The sequence below is a fragment of the Myotis daubentonii genome, chromosome 15, assembly GCF_963259705.1.
Source record: "Myotis daubentonii chromosome 15, mMyoDau2.1, whole genome shotgun sequence".
Taxonomy (NCBI): Eukaryota; Metazoa; Chordata; class Mammalia; order Chiroptera; family Vespertilionidae; genus Myotis; species Myotis daubentonii.
This window is the reverse complement of record NC_081854.1, coordinates 20,425,194-20,446,150: the sequence shown is the minus strand read 5'-3', so window position 1 is coordinate 20,446,150 and position 20,957 is coordinate 20,425,194. Positions and strand designations below refer to the sequence as shown.

General features: G+C 45.6%; 2 protein-coding genes across 2 annotated transcripts; both read right to left on the bottom strand.

Moving 5' to 3' along the window:
- Positions 1-12,220: 12,220 nt before the first annotated feature.
- On the bottom strand, positions 12,221-12,598 carry LOC132217346 (small ribosomal subunit protein eS26-like). The gene has a single exon (XM_059667452.1). It carries the CDS (start codon positions 12,596-12,598, stop codon positions 12,221-12,223), a length of 378 nt encoding a protein of 125 aa, XP_059523435.1.
- A 3,775-nt stretch (positions 12,599-16,373) lies between these two features.
- Positions 16,374-17,080, bottom strand: LOC132216350 (eukaryotic translation initiation factor 1-like). The gene is given in 2 exon segments (XM_059665514.1): positions 16,374-16,562; positions 16,565-17,080. Coding segments are annotated over 2 exon segments (333 nt in total). The 5' UTR covers positions 16,770-17,080; the 3' UTR covers positions 16,374-16,434.
- Positions 17,081-20,957: the final 3,877 nt, after the last annotated feature.

The window sequence follows — 20,957 nt, the reverse complement described above, 5'->3', positions numbered from 1 at the left end:
TTCCATATCCTTCAGGGTCTCACTAAATTTATTGGCGGTTTCTAGAAAATTCTTGAAAAACCTTATAACTGTGATTTTGAACTCTATATCCTCCATTTGCTTTCCTCCATTTCTGTCATTTGTGACCTGTTTCTTTGTCTCCGCATTTTTTATGCTTCCCTGTGTTGGTAGAGTGGCTTTGTGTGCTAGGTGTCCTATAGCGCCCAGTGGCTCAGCCTCCCCAATTACCTGAGGTGGACACTCTTGGTGCAACCCTTTGTGGGCTTTGTGCATAGTCTTGTTGTAGTTAAGCCTTGAATGTTGTAGGTATCACTGGGAGGAATTGACCTCCAGGCCAATTGGCTGTGAGAATCGGCTGTGTCTACGGTGGGAGAACTTCTGTGCTGAAGACACTCTTATGGGGCAAGACTTGCTTCAGTGGGGCTTTGGTGCTCACTGAGTCTGCCCCCTGAGTGTGTCCCTTATGGATCTGAGGAGTTGTAATCTGGATGGTCCCACTCTGACCACTGCGTACACTGGCTCTTGGATCTCCAAGGAGGTGCTAATTTAGCCTCTGCCTGAGGCTGCCCAGCAGGAGCTATGGAGAGATCTGCAGATTCCTCTTCCTTGTTTGGGATTTGGAGGTGCCCAGATGAGGCCCAGCTGTGAAGCAATGCAAGCTGCTTGGGGCCTTGGGCCTTCTCTTGGAAGTTCTGGGTCTGTCTGGCCCAGCTGCAGTTTGTTAGGTAATTTTCAGATTGCAAAGGGCCAGGGCATTCATATGCAAAAGCCTCTGCGCAGCTTGGGTGGGGCGGGGTCTCAGGGGATCAACAGGATGGAGCAAGCAGCTATGGCTGATCCTCAGCCCTGCCCTAAGAGTCCCTGTGTCTCAGTGCCCCATGGTAATCGCTGCAAGCACCTCTGAGAGAAAGCTGCCCTCGAGTTCCGAGTTCTGCCCACTGCCAGACAGTCCAGTTTTTCCCCGTATGAGTCTGGATCCTCAGAGACTTCCCAGAACTGTAGTTCAGAGCAGTCGGGAGCTTGTGACTCCCTCCCAATTCAAAAAGACAGCCACGTCCTCAGTTGCCAGTCCTTGCCGCTTGCGCCTGCGTACCTCTGCACTTTACTACCGCACTGCACCTCCTCTGAATCTCAGTGTACTTTTTTTTTTTTAATTAAACCTTTATTGTTCAGATTATTACATTTGTTCCTCTTTTTTACCCCCAAAACTCCCCTCCTCCCAGTTCCCGCCTCACCCTCCGCCCTCACACTCCACCCACTGTCCTCATCCATAGGTGCACGATTTTTGTCCAGTCTCTTCCCGAATCTCCCACACCCCTTTCCCCCCCAAGAATAGTCAGTCCATTCCCTTTCTATGTCCCTGATTCTATTATAATCACCAGTTCATTCTGTTCATCAGATTATTTATTCACTTGATTCTTAGATTCACTTGTTGATAGATGCATATTTGTTGTTCATAATTTGTATCTTTACCTTTTTCTTCCTCTTCCTCTTCTTAAAGGATACCTTTCAGCATTTCATATAATCCTGGTTTGGTGGTGATGAACTCCTTTAGCTTTTCCTTATCTGTGAAGCTCTTTATCTGACCTTCAATTCTGAATGATAGCTTTGCTGGATAAAGTAATCTTGGTTGTAGGTTCTTGGTATTCATCACTTTGAATATTTCTTGCCACTCCCTTCTGGCCTGCAAAGTTTCTGTTGAGAAATCAGCTGACAGTCGTATGGGTATTCCCTTGTAGGTAACTGAGTTTCTTTCTCTTGCTATTTTTAAGATTCTCTCTTTGTCTTTTGCCCTTGGCATTTTAATGATGATGTGTCTTGGTGTGGTCCTCTTTGGATTCCTTTTGTTTGGGGTTCTTCGCACTTCTTGGACCTGTAAGTCCATTTCTTTCACCAGGTGGGGGAAGTTTTCTGTCATTATTTCTTCAAATAGGTTTTCAATATCTTGCTCTCTCTCATCTTCGGGCACCCCTATAATTCTGATGTTGGTACGTTTGAAGCTGTCCCAGAGGCTCCTTACACTATCCTCGCATTTTTGGATTCTTTTTTCATTCCGCCCCTCCAGTTGGGTGTTTTTTGCTTCCTCGCATTTCAAATCATTGACTTGATTCTTGCGCTCCTCTGGTCTGCTGTCAGGAGTCTGTATAATATTCGTTGTTTCAGTCCGTGTATGCTTAATTTCTAGTTGGTTCCCCAACATAACATCGAGGGTCTCATTAGTTTTGTTGTAGATCTCATTAAGTTTATCGGCGGCTTCTAAACAGTTCTTGAGAGACCTTAAAAGTGTGGTTCTGAACTCTATATCTTCCTTTGACAATTTTGTCTTCTTTGTCTCCACATTTTGTTATGCTTCCTTGGTGCACCCCCTAGTGGTCTTTGTTCGCAGTCTTATAGTTAAATCTTGATTGTTGTAGCTAATCCCAGGGAGGGTTTGACCTCCAGGCCAAGTGGCTATGAGAATCAGTTGTGTCAGCAGTGAGAGAACTTCTGTCCTCTAGGGAGGTGCTAATTTAGCCTTTGCCTGAGGCTATCCAGCAAATGCCTCTGTGCAGGGCTTGGGTAGGGCGGGTCGCACAGGATCAACAGGGTGGGCCAGAGAGAGCAGTTATGGCGGCTCTCAGTCCTGTCCCCAGGGGCTCTGCCTCTCTGAGTCCCAGCACCCGCTGCAAAGCTCGGAGAGAAAGCTGCACTCGCTCTGACCGAAGCCAGACAGTCCCGTTTGAGTCTGGGTCCCTAAAGACTCGCCTGTATCTGGAGCTCAGAGTCTGCGACTCCCTCCCGATTGAAAACAACAACCGTGCCCTCCGCCGCCAGCCCGCTCCGCGCACTCCGCACCTCAGAATTTGACTTCAGCACTGCGCCTCCTCTGAGTGTCTGTATGCGTTTCTCTTTCCTCCTAGTTGTAGGACTTCCACTCAGCCAGCGTTCCTGCGGTTCTGGGTGATGTCCCTTCCGTCTTTTAGTTTTACTTTTGAAGTAGTTGTTCAAAGCAGCAAACTCCGGCGTTAACCTATGCCGCCATCTTGGTTCTCCTCGAGACTTCTCAGTGTACTTTTCTCTTTCCTTCTAGTTGTAGAATTTCCACTCAGCCAGCCTTCCTGTGGTTCTGGATGATGTCTGTTTTGTCTTTTAGTTGTATTTTTGAAGTTGTTGTGGGAGCAATTTCCGGTGTTTACCTATGCCGCCATCTTGGTTCTCTCTTTAGCCTTTTTATATACTAGGTAGATCTGCTAAGCCTACCAATCTCTAGTGATGGACAATGTCATATGCTATTTCTGACTAATTAGATCCAGCAAGGACTCAAAGCCTCCAGAGACCATCCTCTGCCTGCAGACTGATTGGATTCAGTCTTGAGTAGCCTCCGGCAATCATCCACAGTTGGGGTGGGAGGTTTTCCAACAGGGTGGGGCAATTCCTTTTGCCTGCAGGATAATTGTTATTCTCAGTCTCTTAATGGGCTTCAGGAACTCCACAGCGTGGGGTAAGGGGTTTTCCAATACGCTGGGCCAACTGTCTTTCTCCCATTCAAAAACCGCCTATATAGCAAAGGTCTGTCTGAGAAAGATGACCTCCTCAGTGTGAGAGAATGACTCTGCATAGGAAACCAGAGTGTCTGCCTTCCAAGCTCTAATCCCAGAGCCCCCAACTCTGGCTTCTGCTCACACAGCTCCAGTCCACTCTGTCCTCCCTCTGCCAAAACCCAAGGTGAGTGGCTGCACACTAAATTTTGCGCATTGGTCATTTAAGAGGGTGCCTGCATTTCCAGCCATCTCATCCCTGGTAGACAGCCACTGTACTGCTTTTCACAGCCATATGTTATGTGGGCACCTTTTTCAGTTTGGTGCTCTCTGCTGGGGGGCGTAGTTTTGGGATCAGACTACCAAATTCTCAATAGTAACCTCCTACAGCTGAGATATCTATGTTCCAGAACTTCAGTTGCTGTCTGTGGGAGCCCGGCCAGCCCTTTCACGCCTTTACCCTTCCTACCAGTCTCTATGTTGTCTTCACTTTCTGTCCTTGGTTATCAAGGTTCTCTTCAGCTAGTCTTCAGTTGATTATTCAGGATGTTTTTTTAAAAAATATTTTTATTGATTAAGAGAAGAAAGCAGAGGGAGAGAGAGATAGAAGTATCGATGATGAGAGAGAATCATTGATGGGATACCTCCTGCATGCTCCACACTGTGGATTGAGCCTGTAGCTCAACCATGTGCCCTGACCAGGAATTGAACTGTGACTTCCTGGTTCATAGGTCAATGCTCAACCACTGAGCTATGCTGGCTGGGAAGGATGGTATTTTTGTATTTTAGTTGTAATTTCAGTTTGGTCCTGGGAGTGTGCCTGTGCAGCATCCACTTATTCCACCACCATTTTTAATCTCTTTCATCAGTTTATTTTGTTAATTAGATTTCTTATTCATTTACTTTGATTTTTAGGTGCAATTGTTAATAGATATGTATTTATTGACTTCTTCTTCTTCTTCTTCTTCTTCTTCTTCTTCTTCTTCTTCTTCTTCTTCTTCTTCTCCTCCTCCTTCTCCTCCTCCTCCTCCTCCTCCTCCTCCTCCTCCTCCTCCTCCTCCTCCTTCTCCTTAAAGACTACCCTTCAACATTTCATGTAAAACTGGTTTGGTGGTGATGAACTCCTTTAGCTTTTTCTTATCTATGGAACTCTTTACCTTCAATTCTAAATGAGAGCTTTGCTGGGTAATCTTGGCTGTAGGACTTGCTATTCGTCACTTTGAATATCTCTTGCCATTCCCTCTGGTCTGCACATTTTCTGTTGAGAAATCAGCTGAGAGTCCTATGGGTTCTCCCTTGTAGGTAACTAACTGCTTTTCTTTTTTCTTTTTGGTTAATCCTCATCAGAGGATATTTTTCCATTGATTTTTTAGGGAGAGTGGAAGCGAGAAGGGAAAGACAGAGAGAAACATTGATGTGAGAGGAACCCATCTATTGGTTGCCTCCTGAACACACCCAACCAGGGGGACAAACTCTACCTCCATCTCCAATAATGGCACATGACTCAAGACTGGCCAATTAGAGCACTACATTCCCTTGGACTTCAGGGATTGGTTCAGGGATGGACATATGACCTAATCCAGGCCAATGGGAACCTTCTATAGGAGGCAAAATAACATGAGGTCTGGAATATCTTTCTTTTTTTAAAATTGTTGACATTATTATAGATATCCCTTATTTCCCCCACTTTGCCTTCCTCCACCCAGACAATAAGGTGGTGTAGCCAACCACATTATTGTCTGTATTCATGGGCGATGTATATATGTTCTTTGGCTATTCTTTTCATCTTCTTTTATCCTGGTGTTTTGGGATTCTTAGGATATATTCCCAGAAGTGGGATTGCTGGGTCAAAAGACATTTCCATTTTTAATTTTTTGAGGAAACTTCATACAGTGACTGCACCAGTCTGCATTCCCACCAATAGTTTCCTTTTCTCCATTAGGGTTTCCTTTTCTCCACATCCTCACTAACACTTGTTGTTTGTTGATTTATTGACAGTAGCCATTCTGGCAGATGTGAGAGTAGCCATTCTGGCATATATCTCATTGTGGTTGTAATTTGCCTGTCTCTGGTGATTAGTGATGTTGAGCATTTCTTTTCATATGTCTATTGGCCATCTGTATATCCACTTTGGAGAAGTGTCTTTTGCCCATTTTTCTTTCTTTCCCTTTTAAAAAAATATTTTTATTTATTCAGAGATGAAGAGAAAGGGAGAGAGTGATAGAAACATCAGTGATGAGAGAGAATCACTGTTTGCCTCCTGCATGCCCCACACTGGGGATGGAGCCTACAACCTGGGCATGCGCCCTGACTGGTTATTGAACCATGACCTCCTGGTACATAGGTCGATGCTCAACCACTGAGCCACGCCAACCAGGACCTTTGCCCATTTTTCAATTGGATTGTTTGTCTTCCTGATTTTTAGTTGTGTAAGTTCTTTACTATATTTTGTAAATTAAGCCCTTATCAGATGTATCATTAGCAAATATGGCCTCCCACACAGTGGGTTCCCTTTTCATTTTGTTGACAGATTCTTTTTTTTTAAATCCTCACCCGAGGACATTTTTCCATTGAATTTTAGGGAGAGTGGAAGAGAGAGGGAAACACAGAGAGAAACATCGATGTGAGAGAAACACACCGGAATTGAACCCGGGACCCACTGAGCCAAACCGACTAGGGCTGTTGATGGATTCCTTTGCTGTGCAGAAGCTTTTTGGTTTAATGTACTCCCATATGTTTTTTTTTCTTTGTTTCCCTTTCCCTAGGAGATATATCGTCAAAAATACTGCTACAAGACATAGCACAGAGTGTGGAGTCTCAGAGGGAAGGTGGCAGAGAGTGGGTGGGTGGGAGGTAATCTACCAAAGAACGTGTGTACATATATGCACAACCCATGGGCCCAGACAATAGGGTGGTGAAGGCCTGGGGTGGGGGCTGGGAGTGGGCTGGAGGAGGTCAATGGGGGGGGAAGGGGACATATGTAATACTTTCAACAATAAAGAATTATTAAAAATATATTGCTACAGAGATGTCTGAGATTTTACTGCTTTATGTCTTCTAGGATTTTTATGGTTTTGTGACTTACATTTAAGTCTTTTATACATTTTAAGTTTATTCTTGTGTATGGTGTAAGTTGGTGGTCTGGTTTCATTTTCTTGCATATACGTGTCCAATTTTACCAGCACTATTTGTTGAATAGACTGTCTTGACTCTATTGTATACTCTTGCCTCCTTTGTCAATTTGTGTGTGTGTGTGTGTGTGTGTGTGTGTGTGTGTGTGTGTGTGAAAGACATAGGTTTATTAGGGTTTCTAGGCTGCTACCGGTGAAGTTGAACCATGAAGCCCCATCCGGCCTGAGGCCTGGCTGAACCGAGGGGCCCTGGTGCTATTGTTTTCCATGACACCCAGACTTTCCAAATACAAGGTTTTTATTGTTTTGTTTTGTTTGTTTGTTTGTTTGATTAATTAAATATTTATTGTTCAGATTATTACATTTGTTCCTCTTTTTTCCCCCTCCATAACTCCCCTCCACCCAGTTCCCACACCACCCTCCGCCCTCACTCCCCACCCACTGTCCTCATCCATAGGTGCACGATTTTTGTCCAGTCTCTTCCCGCATCCCCCTCACCCCTTTCCCCATCAAGAATAGTCAATCTACTCACTTTCTATGCCCCTGATTCTATTATAATCACCAGTTCATTCTGTTCATCAGATTATTCACTTGATTTTTAGATTCACTTGTTGATAGATGTATATTTGTTGTTCATAATTTGTATCTTTACCTTTTTCTTCTTCTTCCTCTTCTTAAGGGATACCTTTAAGTATTTCATATAATACTGGTTTGGTGGTGATGAACTCCTTTAGCTTTTTCTTATCTGTGAAGCTCTTTATCTGACCTTCAATTCTGAATGATAGCTTTGCTGGATAAAATAATCTTGGTTGTAGGTTCTTGGCATTCATCACTTTGAATATTTCTTGCCACTCCCTTCTGGCCTGCAAAGTTTCTGTTGAGAAATCAGCTGACAGTCGTATGGGTACTCCCTTGTAGGTAACTGACTTTCTCTTGCTGTTTTTAAGATTCTCTCTTTGTCTTTTGCTCTTGGCATTTTAATGATGATGTGTCTTGGTGTGGTCCTCTTTGGATTCCTTTTGTTTGGGGTTCTATGCGCTTCTTGGACTTGTAAGTCTATTTCTTTCACCAGGTAGGGGAAGTTTTCTGTCATTATTTCTTCAAATAGGTTTTCAATATCTTGCTCTCTCTCTTCTTCTGGCACCCCTATAATTCGGATATTGGTACGTTTGAAGCTGTCCCAGAGGCTCCTTACACTATCTTCATATTTTTGGATTCTTTTTTCATTTTGCTTTTCCGGTTGGGTGTTTTTTGCTTCTTCGTATTTCAAATCTTTGACTTGATTCTTGCGATCCTCTGGTCTGCTGTTGGGAGTCTGTATAATATTCTTTATTTCAGTCAGTGTATGCTTAATTTCTAGTTATCACAACCTCGAGGATCTCATTAGTTTTCTTGTAGGTCTCATTAAGTTTATCGGCAGTTTCTAGAAAATTCTTGAAAAACCTTAAAAGTGTGGTTTTGAACTCTATATCCAGTAGTTTGCTTTCCTCCATTTCTGTCATTTGTGTCCTTTTTCTTTGTCTCCGCATTTTTTATGCTTCCCTGTTTTGATAAAGTGGTTTTCTGTGCTAAGTGTCCTCTAGGTCCCAGTGGTTCAGCCTCCCCAATTACCTGAAGAGGACACTCTTGGTGCACCCCCTTGTGGCCTTTGTGCACATTCTTGTTGTAGTTAAGCCTTGATTGTTGTAGGTTTCACTGGGAGGAATTGACCTCCAGGCCCATTGGCTGTGAGAATCAGCTGTGTCTGCAGTGGGAGAACTTCTGTGCTGGAGATAGCCCTCTGGGGCAAGACTTGCTTCAATGGGGCTTTGGTGCTCACTGAGTCTGCCCCCTGAGTGTGTCCTGTATGGTTCCACGGAGCTGCAAACTGGATGGTCCCACTCTGACCTCTGGGTACACTGGCTCCTGGATCTCTAGGGAGGTGCTAATCTAGCCTCTGCCTGAGGCTATCCAGCAAAAGCCTCCCTGCAGGACTTGGGCAGGGCAGGTCTCACTGGATCAACAGGGCGGAGCGAGCAAATTATGGCTGCTCTCAGTCCTACCCTCAGAGGCTCTGCTTCTCAGTGTCACGGTAATCACTGCAAGCCCCTCGGAGAGAGAGCTGCCCTCGAGTTCCGACCAATGCCAGACAGTCGTGCTTCTCCCATATGAGTCTGGGTCCCCAGAGACTCACCCGGAACTGGAGCTCAGAGCCTGAGACTCCCTCCCGATTGAAAATGACAACTGTGCCCTCAGCCGCCAGCCCGCTCCGCGTGTGCCTCTGTACCTTAGTATTTTACTTCCGCACCGCGCCTCCTCTGAGTCTCGGTATGCTTTTCTCTTTCCTTCTAGTTGTAGAATTTCCACTCAGCCAGCCTTCCTGTGGTTCTGGATGATGTCCATTCCGTCTTTTCGTTGTATTTTTGAAGTGGTTGTTCGAGGCAGCAAACTCCGGTGTTTACCTATGCCGCCATCTTGGTTTCTCCTCCTTTGTCAAATATTAATTGAGCATAATGGGTTGGGTCGATTTCTGGGGTCTCTGTTCTGTTCCATTTGCCTACATGCCTGTTCTTGTGCTGCTTGGCTTCGCATTCCAGCTCTGTTATTTACTGGCTGGGGCAAATACCCTAGCCTCTCTGTGCCTCAGTTTCCTTGTCGGTAAAGCAGAAACTCTGTATGATAGCTTTTACCTCATTGTATTTCATATTTTTAACAAATGTTTGCTGAGTACCTACTATGTGCTTGATTCTAGGCCTTAAGGATGAAACAGTAGTGAGCAAAGCAGATACAAACCCCTGACTTAGTGGCACTGACATTCTCATGGCGCAGACAGACAATGACCAACACATAGGCCAATGAAGGCATTTTAGAAGGAGATAAGTGGTGAGAAGAAAAGTAAAGCAGAAAAGGGGCATGGGGAGTGCTGGAAGGTTTTTCAACTCTAAATTGAGTGGTCAGGGAAGACCTCAGTAGGAAGGTGATGTGCCAACACTTGAAAGAAGGGATCGAACCATGTGGGTAGAAAGTATTCCAGGCAGTGAGAGCAGCATGTGCAAAGGCCCTGTGATGGGAATGTGTCTGAAAAATGGCAAGGAGACACGAATGGGCATTGTAACCCATGGAAAGTATTAGAATGTTGTCTGACACACAGTAAGCCTGATAGAAACGCTTATGGAGTTGTCATCATTATTGTTACTAAAATTTTTTTTTCTCTTCTCTCCCCTTCTTAGGAACCTCAGCAGGATGACGAGAAGGGCTGAAATGTTGCCCTCAGGGTCAGGTCCTTTTTTGATGGTGGCTGGGGCTGGGGTGGGGTCAGGTGGGGAGAAGGGGAAAATACAGAGTCTCTCTCCCCGTCTCCCAGTGTTCTGTTCTTACTGTGTCTTCGGTCTCTGCACTCCGTCCTGAGGTCTGTGGAAGTTGCCTGCTGCAGTGCTCACAGCATCTCCAATGGTCAGCCCAGTGGGGGAGGGAAGGGCAGGGTGAGTATAAGGCCAGGCCTGTTGCTCCCCAGGTTTGCTGCAGAAACCCAGGATACCAAGAACCCCTTTCCCTCACTGTCCTTCCAGACACCCCTGCCCTTTGTGAGTTCATGAACTCCTACCCATAGTTCACAGGCCAACCCTCTTGTATTCTTTACCAGAAAGCTTCCTGAGTCTAGTTAGTGACCTTTCCCTTCCCTGATGTGCTATGAGCTTGGACCTCATTCTCTATCCCTTGGCTGCGACAGGCAGCTCTGCCCTGACCACTGAGCTCCCTGTGGGCAGGAACATCTTCACCCTCAGTCCTTATCCCAGTGCTCAGAACAGGGTCTGGCTAAGTGCATTTGCTAGATAAACGTTGGATAGAATTTGCAACAGAAATCTGAGGTATGCAGAGGGCACTCTGTGGGCTAGGGCCCAATGTCAGGAAACTGTATGTGGGGACAGGGGACAGGGGACAGTAGAGGGTAAGTACAGCAAGCTCCAAAGGACCAGGCCTACCTGGGGCGTCTGCTTGGTAGCTTCCTCAGTCTGGGCAAATCTTCATCTCCATATGGGGCACACCCCTGCAAGGCAGCCATGGGGACGCCCCAGGAGCTTCTAGGTATTGTAATGTACCCCGCGAATCACACAAGGACGCCTCAAGAAGTTGAAGTAAGGAGCCACATTTATTTCAAAGCTGGAAGCTATGAGGGGGCAAATGCTCTCCAAATCTTGTAGTGCCTGAGTGAGAGCAGTAGCCAACTTATAAAGGCAAAACCCACAACCTGCTAGACATTGGAATGTGGAATTATCTTGCAAAAGCAGTTTTACAGAAGCAAAATTGAGCAAAGTTAATAATCTCTAAAGCAGTGGTTCTCAACCTTCCTAATGCCACGACCCTTTAATACAGTTCCTCACATTGTGGTGACCCCCAATTTCATTGTTACAAATTGAACATAATTAAAGCATAGTGATGAATCACAAAAACAATATGTAATTATATATGTGTTTTCTGATGGTCTTAGGCGACCCCTGTGAAAGGGTCGTTCGACCCCCAAAGGGGTCGCGACCCACAGGTTGAGAACCGCTGCTCTAAAGGTTATCTATAGTTTCAGTTCTTGGAGCCACTGAGTCATCGGAAAGTATTCCCAGAGCCACTGAGTTAAGGAAAGCAATTTTGTGGTTCTGGTCCTCAGACACAGGAGAATAACCTTTGTGATGTGGGCTGGCAACATAATGGGGTGATTTATGTGAGTTTCCAGGTCTCAATCTGGAAACTGAGGTACCTACCCTATTGTTTGAGCAAGCATCCCCCCTACGTTTAAACACCTCCCTGTGTTTCTCTGAGCAGGTGTAGTCCACTACTTCTGAGAGCTGGACAGGACAGTCAGAATGGCTGTCCCAGGCTGACTTCCACTCACAGTGCATGGGGTTCCTGAGTTCCCACGTCCCCACCACCAGCTTCCTGCATTTTGCCAGTGTACTAGGTGTGAAGGTCATCTCCTTGTTTTCATTTGCATTTCTTTGATTACTCATCTCATATATATTTAAAAAAATACTTTTTATTGATTTCAGAGAGGAAGGGAGAGGGAGAAAGAGATAGAAACATCAATGATGAGAGAGAATCATTGATTGGCTGTTTCCTGCACACCCCACACTGGGGATCAAGCCCGCAATCCGGGCATATGCCCTGATTGGGAATTGAACCATGACCTCCTGGTTCATAGGTTGACGCTCAACCGCTGAGCCCACTGGTGGGGCTACTCATCCTATATTTGATGCCTTGTGTGTTTCTTCTGCAAATAGTTCACATTTTTTTTTCTTTTTTGAAGTACAATTTCCATTTATTTTTCCCCCACAGAACTTTTCTTCACTCTTTAAAGACTTAGCTTCTTGCTGAAACCAGTTTGGCTCAGTGGACAGAGCGTCGGCCTGCGGACTGAAAGGTCCCAGGTTCGATTCCGGTCAAGGGCATGTACCTTGGTTGCGGGCACATCCCCACTAGGAGATGTGCAGGAGGCAGCTGATCAATGTTTCTCTCTCATCGATGTTTCTAACTCTCTATCCCTCTCCCTTCCTCTCTGTAAAAAATCAATAAAATATATTTTAAAAAAAGAGACTTAGCTCCTTACATGGGCTTTGGTGGAGGTCGTGGGAGCAGTACCCGCAGGTCTAAATCGGGGTGGGGTGTTCGGTCCTTCCAGGCTTCATGAGAACAGTTCCTGACCACCTTGCTGTGAATGGCACAGCTCACACAGTGATGCAGCTTCACACACAGCTCGGGAAGCACATGGGCGTCGAAGACACTGGCTTCGGAGATGTCCCGAACGGCTGCGGCCTCCACTACGTTCCGAACGACAGACTTCTTAATGGCCTTGTCCTTGGGCACGCACTGGGCGCAGTTGGTGCAATGAATAAGCTGCACATGACCTCGGCCTTTTTTGGCACAACTGTTATTCCTTCTTTTCTTGGTCACCTTGGAAACAAGGACCCGAGAAAGCCACATTTTTTTCTTTTAAATATATCTTTATTTACTTTTAAAATTGAGTTTTTGAGAGAGAGGAAGGGAGAGAGATACATTGATGTGAGAGTGATTGGCTGCCTCTTGCATGCCCCCTACTAGAGGGTTGATCCCCCCAGGAGGGTTATGCCCAGACTGGGAATCAAACCAGTAACCATGGGACATTGCCCAACCACTGAACCACATTGGCCAGGGCAATTGTTCACATCCTGTGCTCTTTTCTCTATAGGGATTTCTGGTTTTTCTTTGTTCATCTGCATGAGTTCTTTGTATTGTCTAGATATTAACCTTTCTTCTTTTTAGATATTGCAAACACATTTTTCTATCTGTTATCTATTAAAATTGTCCTGCGGTAACCTTTGGTGAAGAGAAATCTTTTTTAAAAAAATTTTTAAAATTGATTTCAGAGAGGAAGGGAGAGGCAGAGAGAGATAGAAACCCCAACCAAGCTCTTTTCTTTTGTGAGAAAATTAGTCAGTTTTGGACTCATGGCTTTTGCTTTTGAAACAGTATCTAAGATGCCCTTCTGTGCTCCATAGTAATCAAGATATTGTCCTCAATTAACTGAGGAATACCATAGGGTCCAGCTCAACCTCTGAGCAACACCGGCCAGGGCTAAAATGGTTGTCGTTTAAAGTCACCAGGTTTGGGGGTTGTTTGTTACACAGAAATAGATAACTTCCTGAGTTGTATCTTGTATAGTAAAACTGTAATAATACTATTAGCATAGTACTTTTAGTTCTGTGAGCTGTTCAAGCGATTTGTTAAACCTGAGGGGGCCGTGGGAAGTCCTGACTTTGTAGCTAGTCAGGAATGCCTTGACACCTAGCTGGCATCTAAGGTGAATGCAGTCTTGAGAATGAAGTCCTTAAACCAGTGGAGTCTGAGGCCAACTCCAGGATTGTGTTAGAATTGAATCAAAGTATATGACTTGCGGGTAGAAATGGAACAGGTGAAACACTAAACCCTAAGAGAGCTGCTAACAGTAACTCAACACAACTGAGAATCTTCAGAGGCAAAGTGACAGCCCAATCTCAATGCAGAGTAATGCAGTTAAACTTCATAGAAAAGGTGGGAAGTCATTAATGGAAAAGGGACTTCATCCTAAGAGATGAAGCTATATGATGACAATGATGCCAACTGGGAAACTTTTCACTACTTACTTTAAAAGGACCAAAATAAACAGAGGGTCTCCAACCCCCCCCCCTCTCTCTTTCTCTTCCCCCCCTCCTCCTCTCTCCTGTAATGAAAAAGTAATTATTTCCCTGATAGCTTCAGGGTGTTCAGCTCCTATTCCAGATCATCTCCGAAGCTCTCACAGACCAGCTGTGGTAACACCTCCCAGCTTGTCTCTACAGCGCCACAAGGACTGGCAGCTTTGAGGTTGGCGAACTGGTTTCTCTTCAAACTAATATCATATCACAACTCAATTATCTTGATTGTCAACTTAGATACAGTGAGAAATGTTCACACACTATGAAGTTGCTTTGAGTTCTTAGATTTCTTTTTTATTCACACAGAATGTCCACTTCAGATCCCCCATAAGGCTTCATCAATCCTGCCAGAACCCTGGTTTCCCAAGAACCTTGGAACCTTGGCTAGTGTAAGATCTATAGCACATAGTAGGATAGCAGTGTGAGGACATCTTTAAACAGTTAGTTGAGAAAATGTGGACAAGTTAGTAAATGGTGTTGAGGTAACCAGGTAGCCATACAATTTTTTTAAAAATCTTTATCTCATACTATACATCAAGATAAATTTCAAATGGTTCAAATATAAACAAAGAAACCATACAAACACACTGAGAAAACTTTGGGATTAGAAATCTTACAGGTTTAAAAGAAAATGGGAAACAAAAGCAAAAGCAAAAATCTCCATGTCAAAGGGTTTCAGAAAAACCAAGGACAAATGACAATTTGGGAAAAAATATTCATAACTCACAGCACAAGCTATTATCATCTCATATCACTATATACCAGGTCAGGACACTTACAAGCATCAACCAATGAATGCATAAATAAGTGGAACCATAATCATCGATGTCTCTCTCTCTCTCTCTCTCTCTCTCTCTCTCTCTCTCTCTCTCTCAAAAAAAAAAAGATATGAACTTATAGTTCATGGAAATGGGAATATATATGACTTTTATATGAAACAATATTTAACTTCACTCAAGGGAAAAGCAAATTAAAACTGATCTACAATATTTCAACTAGATAGACTGGCAGAACCCAGACATTTAACGGCTTACTATGCTGTGAGGAAATGTTCATGTCCTTCAGTCACTGGTGGGAGTGCAAAATTGGACATATATGGAGGACAACATAACAATACCTATAAGTAACTTTCAAATTTCAAATAAGTACCTTTGGCCCAGAATTTTTGCTTCTTGAAATTCATCCTACAGTTATTCTATACTACAAGCCTAGTGCATGAATTTGTGCACCTCAAAAGGAACTTGGCCACGAGGCTACTGTAGGCACAGGGGCCATCTCGGCCCATACCCTGCGGCCCCGCCCGGGCCCTCCTGCCGTGACCCCTGGTCCCCTGTCTGCTGGCAGCCCTGCTCTGGCTGCTGCCGCTCCCATGCGTTGATGGTGCCAGCCCTGGCTCTGCTGATGGCGCTGAGTGATTGGGTCCGGCGCTGGTCACCAGCAGCAGGTATGAGCGGTGGCACTGGCACCGCAGTGTGCAGGAGCAAAGAATTTTCAGTAACCACCAGAGGCTCACCCCGATGACAGCGACCAGTGCCCTGCCTTGGTCTTGTGCCTCTGCTTACCTGCTCCACCATCCCTCCACGGCCAATGCCTCTGCGACCGATTGTTTGGTTGTTGGGTTTCCTGGTTGTTCCGCCGTTCAGCCTATTTGCATATTAGCCTTTTATTATAGAAGCACAGTACCTCTTTTCAGTTTCCTAATGTATACACAGCAAATCTAGGGTGGCTTTTCATTTCTTTATAAAGGTTGGCATATTATGTATGCCTTTTCAGTAAGAACATATCTTGAAGATCCTTCTAAACCACTACATTTCCTCATTCTTTTTAAGAGATGTATTTTATTCCATTTAGTGGTTATGTTATAATTTATTTAACCAGGAACACTTTGATGAGCATTTACATTATTTCCCATCTATTCCTAATTTTTTTTATTATATTAGTATCAGGTGTATACCCCAGTGAAAATAGAATAGGATTTTTTGGGATGATCACTTAGTAAGTTTAGAACAGCCGTGGGCAAACTACGGCCCGCGGGCCGGATCCGGCCCGTTTGAAATGAATAAAATTAAAAAAAAAAAAAGACCGTACCCTTTTATGTAATGATGTTTACTTTGAATTTATATTAGTTCACACAAACACTCCATCCATGCTTTTGTTCCGGCCCTCCGGTCCAGTTTAAGAACCCATTGTGGCCCTCGAGTCAAAAAGTTTGCCCACCCCTGGTTTAGAACTTACTAAGTGATCATCCAAAAAAATCTCATACCCATCAGGCACCATACATAGTTACTAGAATATTATTGACTATGTTCCCTATGCCCCCATTGCTGGGTCTGACCAGCAGACCCTGAACAACGGATGAATGATTACTCTGACACATGTTTCTGTGAAAGAGAGGCTAAGGGGCTAGTTGGCATAAAGAGCCAAAAAAGGCCTGTTCACCTGCCTCCTTAGGCTTTTATTGTAACAACAGCTTGAACTAAAATTAACCTCTAGATACAATCAGCAGGATAAGCATCCTTGATAAAACACCTGCACCTGTGGGGACAGAAGGGAAATTCTACTCATTGCAAAGAAATCCTCACTTAAGCTTCAGTGAGCCCAAAGTACTTAAAACCCATGAACCTTCAGCTGGTCTTCCTTAGCCAGTCCAACCTCTCTAACGAATTTGCATATGTTCTTGCTCTGGTCACCCCGCAGCTGAATTACTTCTCTGTATTTTAGATGCTCAATTACAGCCCATTTCAGGCCTTCTTAAAGGCCTTCACGAGTTTCTTTTTATCATAATTATCAATGACCCCTTGGACAGTAGTAAGGGTCTTCCTGCCGTTTCTCTGTTGAATTCTTCTATGGATATAACCCTCAGTGCCAGCGGGAAGCAGATCACCACCCTTACTTGCATCAGCAAAGAGGTCAAAAGAGTGGAGGTTCTGGATAGCAGACATACCATATGATTCCTTTCCCTTGGTGGAAATGGCCTGTGGAAGGCTGTGGCAGGAGAAGACAGGCAGCAGGGACAGATCATCGGAAAGTAAGGGGGACTCAAGGGGAAAGTTGCTGAGTCCTTGGGGCAGCTCAGTCACTGGGCAATTCTTCTTTCTTTTTGCTCTTCTGATTGGGTGTTTTTTGCTTCCTCATATCCAAATTGCAGACTTTATTCTCAGATTCTTCTACCCTACTGTTGATTCATTGTGAAATATTCTTCATTTTGGTTAGTGTAGTCTTCACTTCTGACTGGTTCTTTTTTATGCTTCCTATGTCCTTTTTAATGCTGTTGAAGTTCTCACTGAGTTCTTAAAGTTCTCACTAAATTACTTGAGCATTCTTTTTTTTTTTTAATATATTTTATTGATTTTTTACAGAGAGGAAAGGAGAGAGATAGAGAGTTAGAAACATCGATGAGAGAGAAACATCGATCAGCTGCCTCCTGCACACCTCCTACTGGGGATGTGCCCGCAACCCAGGTACATGCCCTTGACCGGAATCGAACCTGGGACCCCTCAGTCCGCAGGCCGACGCTCTATCCACTGAGCCAAACCAGTTTCGGCTACTTGAGCATTCTTATAACCATTGTTTTGAACTTTGTGTCTAATAGTTTGCTTGCTACCATTTCATTTAGTTCTTTTTCTGGAGATTTCTCCTGTTCTTTCACTTGTGACATGTTTCTTTGTCTCCACATTTCGGCTGCTTCCCTATGTGTGTTTCTGTGTATTAGGTAGAGCTGCTAAGCATCCCATTGTTGCTGGAGTGGCCTTGTGTAGTATAGGGCCCAGTGGCACAGCCTTCCCAGTCACCTAAGCTGGGCACTCCAGGTGTGCCCTTGTGTGGGTTGTGTGCCCTGTTCTGTTGTTGAGCCTTGATTACTGTTTGCATGACTGGGAGGGATTGACCCCCCTAGACCAATGGTTGGCAAACTGTGGCTCGTGAGCCACATGTGGCTCTTTGGACCCTTGAGTGTGGCTCTTCCACAAAATACTGACTTCTGTGCATGGGCCACAAAGTTTCAATCGCACTGTACGTGTGCGCCCGCACATGGTATTTTGTGGAAGAGCGACACTCATGGGCTAAAGAGCTGCATGTGGCTCACAAGCCGCAGTTTGCCAACCACTGCCCTAGACCAGTTGGCTGTGAGGACAAGCTATGACAGCAGAAGAGCTTCTGTGCAGGAGTCCACTCTACAGAGAAGGACTTGCTTCTGTGGGGCTTTGATGTTCATTGAATCTACCCCTTGAGTGTGTCACTCGTGGAAGTAGTAGGATTGTAATCTGACATGATATGAAGATGTCCACCCAGTGTACTGGCCATGGGGCCTTCTGGAGGTGCAAAGTCAGCCAGAGCCTATGCCCTGCCTGGGCTTTCTGGTACAAGCTACAGAGCAATCTTTAGATGGCTGCTACTTGTATTGGGCTTGGCGATGCCCCAGTCAGGCCACGTTGTGGACTAAGGTAGGCTGCTGCTAGTGCTCAGCCTGGGGTCACTTAGCAAGAGGTAGAGAGTATCCAGAGGCTAGAGCTGCTCATTTGAGAAATTTTAGGAAAGTGCAAAGTATGGGACAAGAGAAGCAGGTTGTGTGAAAAGCCTTGGATAAGCCCACAAGTTGGGTGGGGAAAGGTCTCAGGGAATCACTAGGGCAGAGCAAACAGCATGAGCCAGGTTGATGGAGACTCAGATATGCTGCCTGCCTGACTGCTCTGTAGGGGAAAGGCTCATCAAAGATGTAATGGCCTCCTGCAACACTTTTGTCTAGAAGAAAGATGCCCTGATGCCAGGTCATTTAGTTCCTCCCCAAAAGTCCCTGGTTCCTTTCAAGCTGCTTCTCCAATGCTGGAGCTCAGAGGAAGTGAGTCCAAGTAAGTCCACAGGTAGGACCTTTAAAAGGAACTTCCTGGAACTCCAGCAGCCTCTGTGTCACTCAGCCACAATCCCCATTGGTTTTTACAGCCTGAAGTTACAGGGACTTCTCTTCATAGAACTGGAGCCCTGGGCTGAGGTATCTGGTGTGGGGCTGGGACACCTCGTTCCTTGGGGGAAACTCTGTAGCCAAGATATCCTTCCCAATTGAAAACTTCCACACATGGGTGTGGGACCGCCCCATTCCAAGGCTTTCGCCCCTCCTACCAGTATCAATGTGGCTTCTTCTTTAATTCCCTAGTTGTAGGGCTTTCATTCAGCTGGATTTCAGACTCTGAATGACGGTTGTTCTTAAGATTAGTTGTATTTTTTATGTGGTTATGGGAGGATTCCAGTACCATGTTTACCTACACCACCATCTTGACCAGAGCCTCTATTTCTAATCTTGTACCCATGTCACATAGCATGTACACAAATACAGTATTGCTTCTATTCTAAATGTACTTTTCTGTGGGTTTTTTTTTAAATATTAAAAAAATAAAACTATTATACAATCCAACAATCCCACTTCTGGGTGTATATCCAAAGAAATTGAAATCAGGATCTCCAAGAGATATCTGCTCCCCAAGTTTATTGCTGCATTATTTACAATAGTCAAGATATGGAAACAACCTACATTTCTTTTCTTTCTTTTTTTTTTTTTGAGTCACAGGTATTTTATTGGGTGACGTCAGGGCGAGTCCCATGGCACCTCACACTGTAGAGCCAGCAGAACCAGGAACATCTCCACCCCACCCACCCAGCCTCCTGACCTGGCGCTTTGTGGGAAACGGTGCAGGACCCGCACCCTGCCAGGTGGCATCGGCACTCACCCCTGACCGCTGGCCCAGTGTAAGGTCCTGGGACTTGGGCAAAGGCCACCCTACCCTGTGGGGAGCCTCTGACAGCTGTCCTTTAGGAGGGCCCGGCACTTTTATGGCTCCATTAAAACTGCTCTCCCTTGCCCTAACCGGTTTGGCTCAGTGGATAGAGCGTCGGCCTGTGGACTGAAGGGTCCCAGGCTCGATTTTGGTCAAGGGCATGTACCTTGGTTGCGGGCACATCCCCAGTGGGGAGTGTGCAGGAAGCAGCTGATCGATGTTTCTCATCGATGTTTCTAACTCTCTATCCCTCTCTCTTCTTCTCTGTAAAAAAATCAATAAAATTGTTATGCCCAGATTTCAGGATCCCCAAGAGACCACACCAGGGAGCCAGCCATGTCCAATGCAAAAGCATAAGAGTCTTTATTCAAGCCTGGGCTTGGCTCCCCTACCCTCCTTACTGACGCAGCAGCAAGTGGCAGAGAGAGAGAACTCTGTGTGGAGAGGGGTTTTATAGGGGGTTGGAGTAAGGGGAGGAGAAAGGACTGTGGGCCCTGCTGATTAGCCAGGCGCAAGTCGGTGTCTTGTTACATAGGATGTGGTCATGTCTATGGCGTGCACCTCCCTTGATTGTCATTGGTTAGTTCAAAGAAGTCCTGGGTGTGGCTATCAGAGGCTTGGGCTTCCGGGAAGAAGCTCCTTGCCGAGCACATGGCTGCCCAAAAATGGAGGATCCAGGGTAAGATGGAGGGCTTAGCCCTTACCCTGGGGCAAGATGGAGGGCGTAGTCCTCGCTTTTTCAAAAATATGTTAAAAAAAACAAAACTGCTCTCCCAAGTCACCCCTTACAGATCCCTGGACACTCAGAATCCAACCTAGCTGTCCTAGAACAGTGGTCAGAAAACTAGCCCCTTGAGTGTGGCTCTTCCACAAAATACCATGTGCGGGCGCGCACGTACAGTGCGATTGAAACTTCGTGGCCCATGCCATGGGGCCAAAGAGCCACATGTGGCTCTCGAGCCGCGGTTTGCCGACCACTGTCCTAGAGAGTCCACTGGTTGGATGCATCAAACAAAGAACAGGCCCCCCAAGGGCCAGTCCACGCAGAGCCACTCGCATGCAAAGGAAGTAGATTCTACGGGCAAACCCAGGTCCTGGCAGGATGGGGACCCAGGGTAGGTCTCAGGGGGCTGGGGTAGTGGGAGCAACATCTACCTGGGCCTGTGCTACCACAGCCAGTGGGAACTGAGCTCCCGCAGGGAAATCAGGCCAACGCAGCTGAGGGTGGCCGTCCTGGAGGCTGGCCCCATCCACAGTTTCCAAAATCCCAGCCCCAACAGGAAGGACCAGCATGTCCCACATCTTGGTAGGTGGCCTCCAACAGCCCCCCAGCCTCACCACATGGAGACGGCCAGGAATCAC

Excerpts from the sequence above, each read along its gene's own strand:
- LOC132217346 (XM_059667452.1), bottom strand. The coding sequence starts at position 12,598 with ATGTGGCTTTCTCGGGTCCTTGTTTCCAAGGTGACCAAGAAAAGAAGG.